The sequence below is a fragment of the Adiantum capillus-veneris genome, chromosome 21 (genome assembly GCF_014529385.1).
Source record: "Adiantum capillus-veneris isolate H3 chromosome 21, ASM1452938v2, whole genome shotgun sequence".
In the NCBI taxonomy this organism is placed as follows: domain Eukaryota; kingdom Viridiplantae; phylum Streptophyta; class Polypodiopsida; order Polypodiales; family Pteridaceae; genus Adiantum; species Adiantum capillus-veneris.
In genome coordinates this window covers 128,787,086-128,804,400 of record NC_140951.1, presented here as the reverse complement: position 1 = coordinate 128,804,400, position 17,315 = coordinate 128,787,086, and the positions used below count along the sequence as shown (strand labels likewise).

Sequence of the window (17,315 nt, the reverse complement as noted above, 5' to 3'; positions counted from 1 at the left end):
GATGAAAGAACTCCAGCGTGAGATTCTACAGCCAGCCACTGCTGCAAGAGGAGTGTCCCTTCACCAAGGGGCACACCGGTGGCATAAGAAGTGCGCGTTGCGCGAGGGAGACCAGCCAGAAAGGAGCCACTGCGAATGTGCGCATGTGAGGGAGATTTCCACCATCAGCGCCATCTCTACATGGGTAAGAAGGCAATCCCCTATTTGCCACTCGGTGTGTGTGTGTGTGTGTGTTCGGAAGAGGGTACGGATGCAGGTTTACATACGTAGGTTACACACCAGCATCAAAATCCACCTTTCTTTGGCTTCCATACAATTGCGGGAAGGGCAGGAGAGGGAAGCGGCGAGGGTGAGAGGCTCACAACCTTCGGGTCCCGGGAAAAAATTGCTCTGATACCACTGTAAGGATTCTAGATGCTAATTTTTAATTAAGTACTTAAACTCGTGATTAAGACTTAAGAAACTTGAACTGTACTTGAGACAAGACTTAGAAGACTCTGTGTTTGATTGATTGAAAGTGTGATACAAGGGTTGCTTTTATAGGAATTGAATAGTCATCAGTGAAGAGGCATGTCTCTTTGTGAAGAGACATGACTTTAGGCGAAAAGACACATCCTTTCGGCGAAGAGTTGCAACCATTGGGTGAAGAGTCGCATCCGTAAGGTGAAGGGGTGTGACCAATCGTCGAAGGAGTGTGGCTTTTGGCGAAGAGGTATGTCTTTTGGGCGAAGGGGTGTGACCATCCAAGCGTAGGGGTCCTGCTTGGCATGGCACTTCGCGTATCTACAACTAGGAGTAGATGTAATACTGCAACATAGGCACAATCGTGATAGAGCTGCGAGTGATTTAAAGAATTCGAACGCAAGTGACAGGAGCAGATAACGCGTGGAGAAAAGAGGAGACTTAAGGCTTGTGCCCGCTTGTGGCTAACACGCGAAGGAAGTGCCCACGTTGGAAGCAGCCTCCACGCTAGCACAACCCCTGCGATTTTTGTCCCTCTGCTATTGTTCCACGCTAAGTAAGAACTCCCTTGTTTCCATCTACTCTGTGTGTGTGTGTGTGTGTGTGTGTGTGTGTGTGTGTGTATGCTTCGCACAGAGAAGGGCATTACAGAGAGATCTTAAAAAGTACAATACGCTGAATTTTCAGTCCCGAATCAGCAAATTAATGAATAAATGATTGATTTTCATCGAAGATCAGCAAGGTTGACAAAAATCCTCTGATTTTTAGCACTTGCATGTGCTAGATTGCTGAATTTATAAAAAATCAGCAAGCAACACATTAAATTTCACTTGCACACAAGCTTGTGAGAAGAAAAAGCAATTAATCATTGAAAATTACATGAAATTGAGGTTCTCCAACCCGAACCGATCCGTAGGTGTGCACACGGTCCTTCCTGTAGCCAAGCCGGCTCTGATACCATGAAACGAACAATGGAAGTGGATCTCCCAGTTACACGGACCTCCTACAGACACGTGTCGGACGAACCGGCTGACCATAGCCACCATCCGGCAGCTCCCTTGTGCTAGGGCCAACGTCCGAGGAAGTAGGCGTGCACTTGTAAGACCGAGCATCCCATACCACCCGGCCTCATCTCCTTGAGGTGACCTTGCGCACTCCTAGCCTCGCGGGCTAACCACTAGCACTTTGCCTGTGGGAGTCGTTAACTGCAAATGAGGCCTTGGCCTCCCTTGTATAATAATGGCCGGCCACACTGGCCGGGTTCACACTACGTCCGCCCGGACACTGAACGCCCATCCTGACAGCGTCTGGGCTAGATCCCCTCTCCCAAGAGCGGGACATAACAGGGAGGGTCAGAAAAACCTCCTAGTGGGGAAAATTCTTCTTTGCCACTTCCATGCTCATCACCTCCATGCGAAGTATCCATTCCGCCATACATTGAAGTCTTGGGTTCTTAAGTTCATGAGGAACTTGGGTTCTTGTGGGTCTTGGGTTCTTGAGGTTCTTGAGTTCTTGAAGTTCTTGAGGGTCTTGAGATTCTTGAGGTTCTTGCGCTTCTTCTTTTGCTTGCAATTTGTGTTAGAGAAGGATCTTCTCTTCACCCGAGCTCTTCTCTTTCCGATGGGCGCACCCCTTGGCGGGCTTGCGCTCACACCAAGGTTGCTTTTTCCCACCTCATGTTGATTGGCTGGCCGCTGAGTGCACGATCCGCTCTCAATGAGTGAAAAGAGAAACAAGGGGAGGCTGGACAAGCCCTTCCTTCTTGGGTTTCCGATCACTCTTCAGAAACACGATTAGAAATCGACACGCCCAAGAGGTCTTGGGTTACGTGCGACCGCAACAAGCAAAAAAAATTCTTGTGGTTCTTTCCTTGAGTGATACAGAACACTGCCAAAGCTTTGATACCAATGTAAGGTGTAGCGGAAGTGAATGTTGAACTTTGCTCAAGATGAGTGTTCCGAACTGTGCTCAAGGGTTCCTTTTACTTGCGGAAGGGAGAGCCTTTCGTTCCTTTACTGAGAGAGTGCAACTGATCACAAACAAAGTGAATGACACTATGAATGAAGGTGCTGAGACTGAGAGATAGAGAGAGAAGAATACGACACCATAATGTTGTCAAAAACCCTCCTCCGAAGGCCCCACTCTCTATGGCGAGAGCGGTCTACTATTGATTGCACAAATCTCTACAATGCTTGGACTTGCCGACGATGTCGACGACGACGAGACGGGCTGAAATCTGAAAATGGTAAGGGTAGAAATCTGCAAATCTTTATCTGCTGAATCTTGACTCTATGTTGGTGATGATGTCGATGGCGACGATGTAACGACAACGCGCTGAAAACCGCAGATGCTGAAATCTATGTTTTCTGGGCTGAAACTGCAAACTACGCTGGATCTGACTGTGCGGCGAGGATCTGCTGCGGGAAGGTGAGATCTGCGAGGTTTGGGACTTCTTATGCGATGTCTGATTGCTGAAAACTGAAAACGCTGATGCTTCTTGGTGTTCCACCGTGGTGAATCTGCAAGACGCTAGGGCTGAAAACTGTCTTGCGGTGGAAATTTGCTATGGATCTACTGATGCAAACTGCTAACGCTAGGGCTGATCTGCTATCTGCTATTGCCAAGTTGTGCAACTGCAAAAACACTCAGCTTGTCTGCAATGCTGAAAACGCTAGGTTGCTGATGAAGAAAACGCCAGGTTTCCTGTTTTAAAAACGCTAGGTTACTGTGGGGGTTTTGCTGAGAAGGTGCTTGTTGAACGTTGTGTTCCTGCTGCCTCTTCTGCCAGAAAGTGCTAGCGCTAGTTTGCTCATGTACTTACTTGCTAAATTTGCCCTACCTAGTTTCCAACAAAAGTCACTTAAAAATAATAAGTGAAAATTGGCTAAAATAGGGAAAATAGGTCTATGCACTGTAAAAATGCTAATGATGGGTTTTGATTCTAATTTGATGATCATGCTGTGTGCAACCAGAGGATATGCATCTACTCTAAGTGTCTGGACATGCATGGTCTGCGAACAGACTCACAAAAGTGCGAGATCACTTCCTATTCTAGACTGAGAACTGAACTGAACCCTTGTCGTGAAATAGCTTGTCCACGCGCACATAGGGTTAGATGTGTCGCGTGACACACACACACGCTGTAGCACACTGTGGAGCAAAAATCAACCCCTTATGGGCTCCCCCAACAAGGATGAGCTTGGCAAGTGCTCTTGGAGCCGCAAAGTGTCGAGTTTGCCTCTTTTGAGTTAATTTCCTAGTACCCATCAACTTGTAAGTGTAGCGAGGGGCCTAAATGACCTTGAACTGAGCCTAGACACCCTTTTACTACTTGAATTCCAGTGCCGACTGGCCCGACCATCTCGTGGTGACTTGCCCTTCCCAATTGTGGGTGAAACTCTCGGCCATTGGCCGTTTCACATTGGCCACACAATGTCCGGCCATTTGTGACTTCAAAAAGAGGGTCCCAAAAATTAAAATAAAAATCATCGGAAAGAAACCAGCAACTAATGTTAGGCACGTCCTCGTGACATCACCTATCCATACCTTGGTTCCGGTTTAAAGACTGTTTGCTTCATCTCTGCCATCTTGTCAAACTTGTACCAACAGGTTGTCTAGGCCATGAAAAGAACTACCTTGGTTAACTGTGCTTTGAGATCTCCAAGGTGTTCCTTGTTCCATCCAAGAGGAGCCCAATGATTCTTATTTCATACTTGAGGCTCTCCACCGTTTCCTTCTATTTCATAAGTAAGTTGACTTCATTGACAAAATGCTATGAATTGGAAGATTTTACCTTTAAGCCTTGATTTGTCACCTCTTGCTACAAGGTTTCTGGTATAGGGTTACCTCGTGGTTTCAGTTGCTCTGCAGGCCTACAATTGTACTTGCAAATATTGTTTCATTGCTGCCATATCTGCTCGCATTGTCTTCATCTCTTGCATGAGATAGGACTCATGATTTTTGCTTTGCTGTCACAAATTGTTGACATGTCGAGCCACTCAAGAACGGGGAGCCAACTTGCAGATTGCGGCCGAGGGGCCTAAAACCTAAGAAGAAGCAGAAGAAGTAGAAGCAGCACAAGAAGTTTTACCAACTTGCAAAGTCTCGTCGAGAGGCCTATTTTTAAGAAGAGTTCCCACCAACTTATGGGATCCCGTCCGATGGGGCCAAGTGACTAAGGCATTAAAATAAAGCACCCAGAAGCTTGCGTAAAACTTGATGATGTGGCAGTTGTACGAACGCCCGCAAATCGTGCTTGCAGAGCCACATGGCAGCCTGTACGGACTTCCGCATCTTACGTTGTAGGTGCTTATGTGGCATGTTGTACGGATTTTGCGTTGGTTGCTTTTGGGACCAGATTCTTTTAGAACTTGAAGCTTTTCATTGTAATTGCTTTTAGAGGCCAAGGGCTCATTCTCTTGCACGCTCCCGCGTAGAGGTGCAGAGGAGGGAGTGCCGGCGATGTACTGAGTTCAATCAATATAAAGAAATACCGAATGGGGCTAAGGTTTGGGCCGAGTGCTCTGTTGGGGTGGAACTCTGCCACTCCCCGTCTCGTGTGTCGTGCATCTCTTTCAATTCAGTTGTTACTTGAAGTGCTTAAAGTTGTTCAGTTTATTCTTTTCCGTCGACACGCTTGGAAGAGAAAGGGGTGTTGCTAAATGGTCCAAACCAAGGGGTCCCCTCTCCCCCTTGGCAATATCGCATTGTACGTGAGGGATGCTCGCTGGCCTTGTATTTGTTTCTATTCTTTGCCAAGGTTATCTCACTTTTCTTGAGAGGCTAGACTCCGTAAATGTGCGGTCGCCCTTGGACGGATCCCCTGACTTGTTGGACCGGGAGTATGCAATGATACTTTGCTATTCACGTTGTTTGAACCATGCATCTTGGATTGTCTACAAACAACTCTCACTACTTTTTGTTTGGACAGAGACGCTCTTATCAATTGGCACAAGCCATTCGATTTTTGTGGTGGGAGTTGAGGATTGTTAGCGGGGAGTGCAGGAGCACTTTGCTTGTTTGATGAGAGGTCAGACTTGTAGTTATTTTGGTTTTCATGTTGGCATTGATGTGTCGCATGAGCAACAGCTTGAGCTAGTCTTTCATCCCATCAAGAGGAAGCTTTGCCATTGGTCCTCTTTGCATTTATCTTTGACTGAGAGATTGTTGATCCCAAATTAGGTTCTTCTTGTGAGAGCTTGGTTTACTACGTCTTGCTTGACTCTACACCCTAAAGTTACGAGACAGTTGTTGCACTTAGGGGAAAATTCTCTTGTGGGGTGGTTTGGATTGCTCCAAAGACATGCGACCTAGAGTCCAGATGGCAAACTCTGCGAATGATACAAGACAAAGGACAAAGAGCCCACTAGACTAGACAAGGGTAATGTCAAGCAAATATCTTGAACAATTACTACTTAAGTGGCCAAAATAGGCTTTAGATGGGCAAACGGGTGCAAGCCCCGATTTAGGCGGTTCTAGCGACGCCAGGATGGGATGTTGCCATTACAACTATCATAGGAAAACTTCGATTGCATTGTCAAGGGTATCTAGGGCACAAGGACTTCTATATCATGCCTTGGAAGGGTGTGATGTCCTTTTGGAATCCCTTGGTTGCACAAGAACAGTGCTGTGGTCGACTAGAAGGCGAGAAAGGAGAAATTGAAGAATGAGAAGCGAAGAGAGAGAATACTTGATGTAAAGTGAGTCCGTCCCACTTGTATCGGCTTCGGCCTTTTCCAAAAATGAAATCCAGTCCGTTTGTTCAATGTTTACTCAATCTACTTAAATGAGTTAGACGACAATAAAACATCAAATTTATCCGACCTTGAGAAGGAATGACAAGATTTTTTGCAAGCTCAAGCTGATTGTTTCTCTGAAGGCTTACCAAGAGAGTTGCCTCCCAAGCGTCTTGAAGATCACACCATTGATTTGATTCCTGGCAGCACGCCACACTGGCCACTTTACCGAGTTGGCAGAGCCCAAAACGAGGAAATTATGAATCAAGTGAAAGAGCTTTTAGAGAAGGGTCTCATTTAGCCTAGTACATCACCTTACTGTTCGCCAGTGTTGTTGGTATTAAAGAAAGATGGATCTTGGAGAATGTGAATTGACTACAAAGCTCTTAACAAAATCACCATCAAGAACATGTTTCCAATACCCAGGATCGATGATACCTTGGACAGGCTATAAGGTTCTACTTGTTTTACCTAAAAAGTGGCTATCATCAGATCGGGATGGCTCTTGGAGATGTATACAAGACCGCGTTCACGACGTCCTTTGGATTGTACGAGTATTTGGTGATGCCTTTTGGTCTCACGAATGCTCTCGCAACGTTCAATAGGATGATGGACAAGATTTTCGAGAGTATAGGTCATTTGTGGGCACCTTTTTCGACGACATCATCGTATTCTCCAAGAGTGAGGCAGAGCACAACAGACACCATCTGTTACAGGTTTTCGAGGTATTGTGGCAAAATCTACTGGTGGTTATTTGTGGGCACCTTTTTCAACGACATCATCGTATTCTCCAAGAGTGAGGCAGAGCACAATAGACACCATCTGTTACAGTTTTTGAGGCACTGTGGCAAAGTCTACTGGTGGTTAATGGGAGGAAGAGCAAGTTTTTCTTGCCAGAGATTTACTTTTTGGGGCACATTGCCTCTACGGAGGGTGTAAAAATGGACCCGGCCAATGTTGAAACCATTTGAGATTGGCCAGATTTGAAGAATGTACATGAAGTTCGCAGCTTTTTGGGTTTATGCTTGTATTACCGACGGTTCATCCGAAAGTTTGCAGAAATTGCTTCTCCGATACACATTCTGACACAGAAAGGGGTTCCTTTTTCTTGGGGACCATTTGAGATTGCAGCATTTAAGACTCTAAAAGAGAAGTTGACAACTGGTTCAATGTTGGTTCTACCAGGTTTGCAAAAGCCATTTGAGGTTTACTGTGATGCCTATGGTCGCAGTTTGAGAGCGGTCTTAATGTAGAAGGGCCATGTTGTAGCTTATGAGAGTAGAATGTTTTCGCGACGAGAGTGGGTCGCACAGATTTATGAGAAAGAGCTATTGGCATTCATCCATGCTCTTACTCAATTGTCACGATTGTGACGTATTCTTTGTCTTGGTATTACCTTCTTTACTTGATTCTTTTGCAGATACGAAGATGCACCAGATCCGAGAACTCGATTCTCCAAAGGATTCGTCTCTTCGCCCAAGAGTCGCACATGTTCGGGGAATAGCCATGCCTCTTCAGCGAATGGTTGCACCTTTATGCCGAAGGGTCACGACTCTACAACAGAGGGACACGACTATTGGCCTAGAGTCATGTCTTTTGACTTATGGTCATGTCTCTTCAGTTTCTATATAAGAACGTCCTTGTAACACATTTCAATCAATCAACACAGATTCAGTCTCTTGAGTCTTTCTCTCTAGTTCTAGTTCAGTTTCATTTTTTATCTAAGTTCAATTATAAATAAACACACATAGTAAGCGTGTTCTTCACAATTGTATTAGAGCAATTTTTTCCGGGGCTTTGGACTTGGCGTCTATCTAACCTCGCAGTTGCCTACCCTACTCGCAATCCTCACCTCGTGAGTTGTATGGCAACAACGGAAAGATGGTGTTCATTTGCCTACGTATATGAGGTAACTTTTATCTGTTCTGCTTAATTCTATACACATAAGAGCAAAATAAAAAAGGGCGGGATAGCTGTGTGTGTGGCGTATTCGGAGAGTTGTGCACCTCTTCGCCATACCCTTTCCCAAGCGGCAGCAGCAACAGCGTTTGAAATTTCCAAGCGTCAGCAAATCGGCAGCGCCTGAGTGTTCTGTTTTCGCTGGCTGAAATCATACGCTGCATATGTTTTTTTACGTTGGCTGGAATTTAGGCTTGAAACTTAAATTTTTTAAGCTGTCCGCCCGGCCCAAATTGGGTGACCGCCCAATGGTGGTGACTTGGCAAATTTTTGCACAAAATCATACGGACACCAACGTTTTCAGCAAGCGTTGCAGAACATTGCGCAACTATTCCCTCGCGTTGGGACATGGCGGATGATGACTTGGACGTGCCGATTCCCTTCCTCTCATATATAGACGACATTTCGGAGGAAATTTTGCTCGAAAATTCTCCTGCTCGTGAGGTAATCATCATATATGATTCTTCGAAACCTGAAATTATAGTAATTCCGGATTCCCCAGAGCTAGAACCTACAGAAATCCCTGAATCGGTGCCCATTCCCGGACCAGTTCCCGAGCAGGCAGTTCTGGACTTACTCGCGGACATTCCATCACCTACTTACTCTCTCGATATTTCAAATCCTTTGGAAAGAGAGTACTTGGTCCACATCTCTCAGTGTCGCTTTGGTTATCGGCTTACTATCCGGTGTCAGCAGTAGGAATTACCCCATTACGAGTTACATACATTGGTTCAATTTCATCATGAGGAGATTGTGCCGGACTATACTTCACTTACCCCAGAGCTCGACAAAATCAGAGTCTTACGGAGGACAATCCACGATTTGCCGAGTTCGTTGAGCCGTTACACACCTCAAACCCTGGCTACAGGGTGGTTCTTTTTAGCCTCACCCAGATACGAGTTGTAAGCTCGTATATAGGGGTGCCGCCTTGTTGGCCACCATTCAACAACAATTTGTGGCCCAAGCTTCACGTCATGCCCAATTCAAATCCATGCTCCAGTCTTTATCAGATGAAGTCAAAGCCCTGACGCAGCCAACATCTCAGTAGGATTTCAGTTCTGTTCATCAGTGCCCGGTGAAGATCAATATGCCAGATCCACCCGATGAGGTTAATAATCTTGAACTAAAATATTTATTTCGCTTAATCACAAAAAGTAATAAAAAGAAAGTAGACATTATACCCCCGGAGCCTTTTGATAGTCGTCGCAATAAGCGGACGATTGACCAGCGGACGTTTAAAATGGACACTTATTTCAATAATTTGGACATATATATATATAAAAAAAAAGCTTTAGCTACTAGTCTCCTTAAAGACACTGCCTTCCTCTGGTGGCAAAATAGGGTGACCTTAGGCAAACAAATGTCGACGTGGGCAAAATTTAAGCACGCATTGTGCAAAGCCTTCGTCTCAACAAGTGCCAATTTTCATGCACGCTCTGTGTTGTGCCACTTAAAGCAAACAGGCTTTGTGGTTGCTTATGTATCTCAGTTCCAACGATTGAACTTAGAGATAACGGCACTTAGTCTCGATGATAAATTACATGTTTTCGTCGATGGACTTGAGCCCACCTTGCGTGACGATGTACATAAGGCTAACCTCTCTACTGTCGAAGATGCCATCACTTATGCGGAATGTCTAGGACTCTTTTGTAGAGAACTTTTTGCTTGGTCGAGCCGGTGATCGCCCATTTGGTCACGGATCTTGTGCCCCTTTTTGAAACCAGCGTGAGGTCTCTTATTCAGGCAATCGATCACACAATGCTTCTAATGTTTGGTAGTGCCAATCAATTGCTAGTTCCTTGTCCTGGTCTAATGTTTGGAGTCCTAGAGCGCAGAATGGTACCAAATTTTCAAAATGATCGGTCTAATTTCAATTGACATTGCTGAGGCCGACAATCTTTTTGGCAAAATTCTTATCAGGACAGATGTTCATATGGCAATGAAGCTTCAACTTCTGCCACTCCTCCACAACAGTTCAGTTCACAACCATCCAAAGATGGATTATGCACACTTTGCGGTGGACCTCATCAATGGTTCCAATGTGATAAGCCGCCTCAATTGTCTAATCTGCGACGAAATGCTAATGCAGAGACACCTTCAGTGTTACCCTTTAATTCTGACCAATCTGTAGCTTCTACTTTACAGCAAGACAATGGTAAGTGTGTAGTTAATACAATACGCGTTCCAAAGGTGGCTACATTTCTTATGAAAAATACCAATAATGCTAAGCGAGTACCAAGCACCTTGTGCAATCAGGTCTTAAGTCTCCTTGGGTTCCTCCATGGCAAACCAATTAACATTTTGGCCGATAGTGGATAATCCAATAATTTTGTGAGCACCAACATTGTGCATCGACTACAATTGCCTACTGTTCAGAGTACTCAATCGTACGATGTTGCGTTAGCAGATTGTTCGTTTTTAACGTGTAACACAATTGTTCAGCAATTGCCCTTTGACGTCCAAGATTATCAAGACAGCCTTACTTTCGAAGTAATGCCATTATCCACTTATGATATAATTCTTGGCCAATGTTGGTTATATCAATATGATCCTCTCATCAGTTTTTAAGGACATACCATAACCCTTTGTAAGGATGATCAGATTATTACTTTGAATGGCTTATTCGAGTACAACCGGTAGTTCTTGTTTCTGCACTGCAAGTTAAGTGGATGGTACGAAAATCCGATAACTTCACAACACTTTTAATGATACATAGCACCAAGGATTCCGCTCCGAGTGGAAAGTGTCGCCACTGAGTAAGAGCATGGATAACTGTCAACAACTCTTTCTCGTAAATCTGTGCAACCTGTTCTGGTCTGAAAAACATTCTGCTCTCGTAGGCTACAATATGCTCTTCTTGCATCAAGACCGCCTCTAGACTGCGGCCACAGATATCACAATATACCTCAAATGGCTTTTGCAAGTCTGGCAAAACCAATGGGCCAGCCGTCAACTTCTCCTTGAGAGTTTTAAAGGCTGCAATCTCAGATGATCCCCAAGTGAAAGGAACCCCTTTCTGTGTCAAAGGATGCAGAGGAGAAGCAATCTCCATAAACTTTCGAATGAACCATCGATAGTAAGAACACAAGCCCATAAAAGTGCGAACCTCATGCAGATTCTTCAACTCTGGCCAATCTTTGATGGTCTCAATCTTGGCCGGATTCATTTTGACACCCTCCGCAAAGACGACGTGTCCCAAAAAGTGAATCTCTGATAAGAAAAACTCACTCTTCTTTTCATTTACTACCAATCGATGTAATTTTCTTAGAGTTGAAATACTTGTAACAGGTGTTGTCGATGCTTTGCCTCATTCTTGGAGAATACGATGATGATGTCGAAAAAGGTTCCCACAAATGACCTATACTCTTGAAAAATCATGTCCATCATTTTGTTGAAGGTTGCAAGAGCATTGATGAGACAAAAAGGCGTCACTAAATAGTCGTACAAACCAAAGGACGTCTTGAAGGCGGTCTTGTACAAATCTTGATCTGATGATAGCCACTTTTCAGGTTGATTCTATTGAAGCATGTAGAACCCTGTAACCTGTTCAATATGTCATTGATCATGGGTATCGGGAATCTGTTCTTGATGGTGATTTTATTGAGAGCCCTGTAGTCAATGCACATTCGCCAAGATCCATCTTTCTTAAGAATTAAAAGCACAGGCAAACAAAATGGTTGAAGTAGTAGGTCGAATCAATCCTTTTTCCACAATCGTGTGATCTTCAGGACGTTGAGGAGGTAACCCCTGGTAAGCCTTTTGAGAAGCAAAGCAGTGAGCTTGAACTTGCAAAATTTTTTTGTCGTTCCTTCTCAAGGTCGGACAAATTTGACGTTTTGTTGCCATCTATCTCATTCAAGAAAATTGAGTAAACAAAAAGACTGGATTTCATAATATCTGGAAATGGTCGGAGCCATACAAGTGGGATTGACTTGCCATTCAATTTTACATCAAGTACTATTTCTCTACCCTTTTCATTCTTTAGAGTGGCTTTTCTCGCCCTGTAGTCGACCACCACATTGTTCTTGTGGAACCAAGGGATTTCTAAAAGGACATCACCCCCCTCCAAAGGCATGATATAGAAGTCCTCGTGCCCCAAATACCCCAGACAATGCAACCGAAGTTCGCCTATGACAGGTGTATTGGCAACATCTTGTCTGAGTGCCGCTAGAACTGCCTCATTCGGTAGTCCCATTTCTTCTAGCGTAATTCCAAGTCAAGTCGCCAATTCAGTCAACATGAAGTTGGCCTCCTTCGTCAAAGAAGATAAGGGCTTCTTGATCTCGTGCTTTGCTCCATGCTCTACAGAGCTCCGTACTTTCATCCATTTGCTGAGGGTCGGGTCGGTTGCCACAAAGTCTGCTACCATGCCAACTTTTGTCTTTCCCTTCTTTGCTCGCTCCTCTTCTGCTCTCGAACTCTCAGGCTTGTCCTATGGTTGTTCTTTTGGTGCCTTGTTAGGGCGCCTTGCTAAAACATGCCTACGTTCTCCACAACTGTAATATTTATTTACCCTCCTTCAAGTATTCAGCCCATTGCTTTGCCGATAGTTTTCCCTTCCCTTCCTTTTGTTAATGTTGTTCGTATCTTGTCCGGTCCGAGCTTTGACTAATCTATCTATGGGGTACGTAAGAGTGCCCCCATGCATTGCAAACCCTTGCTTTGTATGTCCCAACAAATGTTGCATGGACTCGGACTTCTGCAATAGACAATGATCTTGTAATTTCTTTAGGTAGACCACAACAGAATTGCTCTATCTGTTGCTTAATTTTCTGGAAAGAAGAGGCCGGTAAGAAAGTCATAGAAACAGGGGACACGGGGACGTGGCCCTTTTTGGTAGGGACACAACGGGGGATGTGGGGACGCGGGACGGGACGGGGGGACGCGACGAGGATGGGTCCCTCACATGGGGACGCATAGGGGAAGCGCCTCAGGACGCGGGTCCCCAGTGACACTTGCAAGCAAGACGCAGACAGGGGACCCCGTACCCTTTTTTTAGGCTTTTCAGAGTCTTGAGCTATATGCAATGTCTCCCACTAGACTCTTCTAACCCACTCTTCACTTGTACATCATTACTTTTTCCCCTTTGAGTATGGTGATTGATCATCACGTCTACATGTGCGGTGCGTGCTCGCCGCGTTCTTACCGCATGTTATATTTTGGTATTTATGAGTGCAAACCCCACCCCACTTTTTCTTTGCAATCTTGTGCTCCTAGTGTTGTCTAGTATAGAACAAGTGTTTTTTAACACGCGTCCCCTGACCCGTCCCCCGTCCCCGTCGCCGTTCCCATGTGACTATGAAGAAAGTGTCCCAAAATCTTTGACAATAAGTATCTAAAGTATCGTCCTTGGTCATCCTCAGATGATTCCAAGCTGTGATCACATCACGAGTGAGCCATGAGGAAGTAAACACTTTTTTGAACTGAAGCCACTTTGTTGGTGCCTCCCTCCGTAGAAGCAAGATAGACCACCAAGTCTGTGCGTTCCCCTTGAGGTAGGATGCCACCATCCGGACTTTAAAGTGTTCAGAATAGCGTCCTCCGGAGTATGCAATATCCAACTGTTGAATGAATGCGAGGGCTCTGTGGGTATCCGCTTGAAAAAGTGTCAAACTTTATTTGCTTGCCCGCCCTCCTTAAAATCTTTGGGCTTCTTCTTCCTATCCTCGATAAATTCATATTGGTTGGCTCTATAAAATTGCTTCCATCTTAGCAAACATCGGCTCATCAGACTTTGATCTGTCCGAGAAAGAGTCGTCCTCGTATGAACCGTCCAAGTACTTTTTGGATCTTCTATGGGATCGACTCTTCTTTGCCTTCTTCTTGCCTTTGTTTTGTCTCTGGTCTTTCTCCTTTCTTCCCTTGTCACTCGACTCGGAGGTCGAAGAATTGTCAGAGCTATCAGAAGAAGAAGAGGACGATTGAAATCATCCTCAAATCGAACTCGTTTCTTTGCCTTCTTGGCGTTTTCAAAAGTAGATTTCCGACCCAAGTAGCTTGGATGGTCTATTGCTCGACTTTGCTTCTTCTCGGGCGACTTCTTGGTCTTCATGAGTCTGTTGACTCGTCGTTCAATTGCTTCGTCAAACTCATCCTCTGGATACACCTTCTGGGTAGGAGACCTAGGCGCAATCGACGTCTTCAGAGGTGATCTGATGACGGAACACCATCTAGAATGCATCTCGTCAAGCGGGTACTTGGCCAAAAATTTTGCATACTGGGGATCTTTGGAGTACTGAAGCATTTGCTTGGCACAAGCATCAACCTGCTGTTGCCGCTGCATCTCCAATCTTTCGTACTCAATAGGAGGAGATGGCCCGTACTGCTCTGAATCTTCAAAAGATGGACGATGTCCATTGAAACCTTCTTTGTTCTCGCCTAGGCCCTGTTGGTCGGGCGTCACAGTTCTTTCCTGGCAGGATTTGTCGACTAAATCCATGAGTGTTGTGAGTAAAGGGATCGGATTCTTCGTAGAAGAAGAATCGACTGAGCTCTGATACCATTGTAACAGACTTGGACACTCTAAGTCGAGAATCTACCACAACACATGTGAGAGAACTGAAAGAACTGAACAAAATTGAGAAAGAGACGACACGGCACGGGACGTTCCGTGCCCAGAGAGATTGGCCCCAAAGACTGGCGTCCCTTTCAGTATTTCTTTATTATTAATGCTTCACAAAGTACAATGTCCGAGGGTCATCGTCTCAGCAGTGCTCCCAAGCTAAACTGCTTGAGACTAGGCTGTGGCAATTTATTTATAGGCCCTCGGCCTTCCAAAAGCAGTTGACATGAAAAGCTTCAAGTTTAAAAGCATCTGGGTCCCAAAAGCTGGCTAGTGCAAGAATTTTCGTACAAGTGCCATGTCAGCAGCGGGAATCGTGAAAATCCGTATAGCAGCCACGTCAGCAGTGCAAATTTCGGGGGTCCGTACAGCTGCCACATCATCAGCCTTTTACACATAGTTTTATGACCTTGGTCCCTTTGGGCCCCATCTGCATCATCAACCTTTGTGTGTGTGTGTATATATATCTCTATATATAGATGTTAATTGATTTCTCTTGCTTCATTATCGTCTTAGGTTTTTGTGTCTCTTGATCAGTGCTCTACTGGGCACATGTCCATACACTAATATGGTTATATGCGAATAGTTTTTTTGTGAGCCTCTGCACATATGGTGTTATTTATTTTTGATTATTTAGACTTTGTTCTTGTAATTGTGCTTTCAATTTTCCATCTCTTCTGATTGCTTTGTAAAAATGCGTTCTTGTTCAAGAGGAAGTTGAAAAAGCTCTCGGTTTTCTGCTATACACTTCTTCAACATTCTTTTTAAATGCTTGGAATGATTAGTAGTTAAGTTCTATAAAGAGGAGAGCTTCACTCGTTTGGAATTTACCCATTCTGCACATTCGTCATTGCCTTGCAGGTGCTTACCTTCATCGTGGCTGTGTCATAGTTACTCAGCCCATCAGTCTTATGTAGTATGCTCTGATTAGGGACTAACTTGTTCACAATTTGCCTCTCTTTGTTGCATTTTTACATTTGTACGTGCATGTCACACAATGTCCACAATGCCAAGTTTTGAAGTCTCTGTTTAGTTGTGAAATGCGACATTCCAGAAGCTTTTACGTTGTTGATTTCATTTTAGTTCGCAGTCCTTCAATCTCGTGTCATTTACTATCTAGTCACAACAACAAGAAACAAAGACCTGAGCCCCTTCCTTGGGGTCAGCCAATGTATGAATTTAGCTCTAATTAATTCAAAAACGTGCTTATGGTAAAAAAGGATGATTTTACTAAGCAGCTCGTTCAACTTATTTTGCTCTGGTTTCATTCTTTTCTAGTTTCAAAATAATAAAGCTCAATACAGTTTAACTTTAAATATGTTTTTATGCAGGTTAATGTCTCTCTTCATTATGTGATGTGGTCTTCCTTCGTCCTTTTTTATAGTTCTCAAGCTCAGATCTTTCTGACCTTATGAAAGGATCTTTAAATAGTCAAAACAACAAGGTGTCTGGAGAGAGACGGAGGCATTGCATTGCCTTCAATTTCATGTGGCGCACGTGCGTGCGTGCGTGCATGTGTGTGTGTGTGTGTGTGAGAGAGAGAGAGAGAGAGAGAGAGAGAGAGAGAGAGAGATGGTTGGTCTGATTTTGACAGTTAATATATATTAACTTATTTTATGGTATTTTTGGGTGATATGCAGGTGGCCAAAAAATGCATGTCAGCAGAGGATTTTTTAATATTCTCTACACCGAGAAGGTTGGTGCGGTCTTTGCAATCAGTGAGTTCTACGCCAGACTCAAAGTGCTCCCCAGAAAGGGATCAGGGCTTGGATTTGGATTGTGATGCGTTGAGTGAATCGGGATGGAGTGTTCGAGACAATCCTATTGCAGGTGACAACGGGGAGGATTCACCAAGACGCGCTTCGGTACACGGGCAGAGAGACATGCTGACCAGGAGCTTTGAAGGTCCTCACTTGATGGGTTTATTGTCTGAGATTCAGCTACCTGACGAGAAAGTTGTAAGATGTTCTGAATTGGCGCATGAAATCAATTCAGCACTGCAAACATCGAGCGAGAAAATTCAGGAGGCCAGCTCTGATGTGCACAAAGGCTTAAATACAGGCATTGATAGGTTAGCGAATGGGCCACCTTCTGTATGCCATGAGACTTCTAACACATCAGAGGAGCAGCAAACGCCCAGTGTATTGAAGTTGAGAAAGTCCACGAATTGGTCAAATTGTGCGTGCGTCTTGGGGAAGATACACTTCTATGTAGAGAGGCTCTTGTTTGGCACCTTGCTTTTAGTGTTGGCCTTCGCTGCTTTCATCACCATACTGAGTTGCAAAGGACAGCATGACCTTCACAGATTAGTACCGACCTAGGAGGGCACCACCAAATTTGGCATATATTCATGCCATAGTGCCAGTCTATTTCATTGCCTGTTAGAGAGTTTAGTTAGAGCACTTATCAAAGTGTATTGAATTTGGCTTGGTTACAAAAAGCAGGTCTCCCTTGTTTTCTCTAGGTGGCTAAGCCAGTGTTCAGTGTTCATTGTTTCAATTATTAAGGATCAAACTCTTAGTTAAAAACCCTCTTTGGTTTTATAGCTTTTTTGGTTGATAGTATCAAAAGCTTCGTTGTCTGGTTGGTTTTTTATT

General features: G+C 44.5%; 1 protein-coding gene across 2 annotated transcripts in view; it reads left to right on the top strand.

Annotated features, from left to right (window-relative positions):
• LOC147431713 (uncharacterized) overlaps positions 1 to 17,267 on the top strand; it is a 32,578-nt gene extending 15,311 nt beyond the window's left edge. For both annotated transcript variants that reach the window (XM_086494222.1, XM_086494221.1), the window contains exon 2: positions 16,359 to 17,267. In XM_086494222.1, the coding sequence (XP_086350348.1) occupies positions 16,359 to 17,039 (681 nt within the window). In that variant the 3' untranslated portion in view covers positions 17,040 to 17,267. The remainder of the gene's footprint in view (positions 1 to 16,358) is intronic.
• Positions 17,268 to 17,315: the final 48 nt, after the last annotated feature.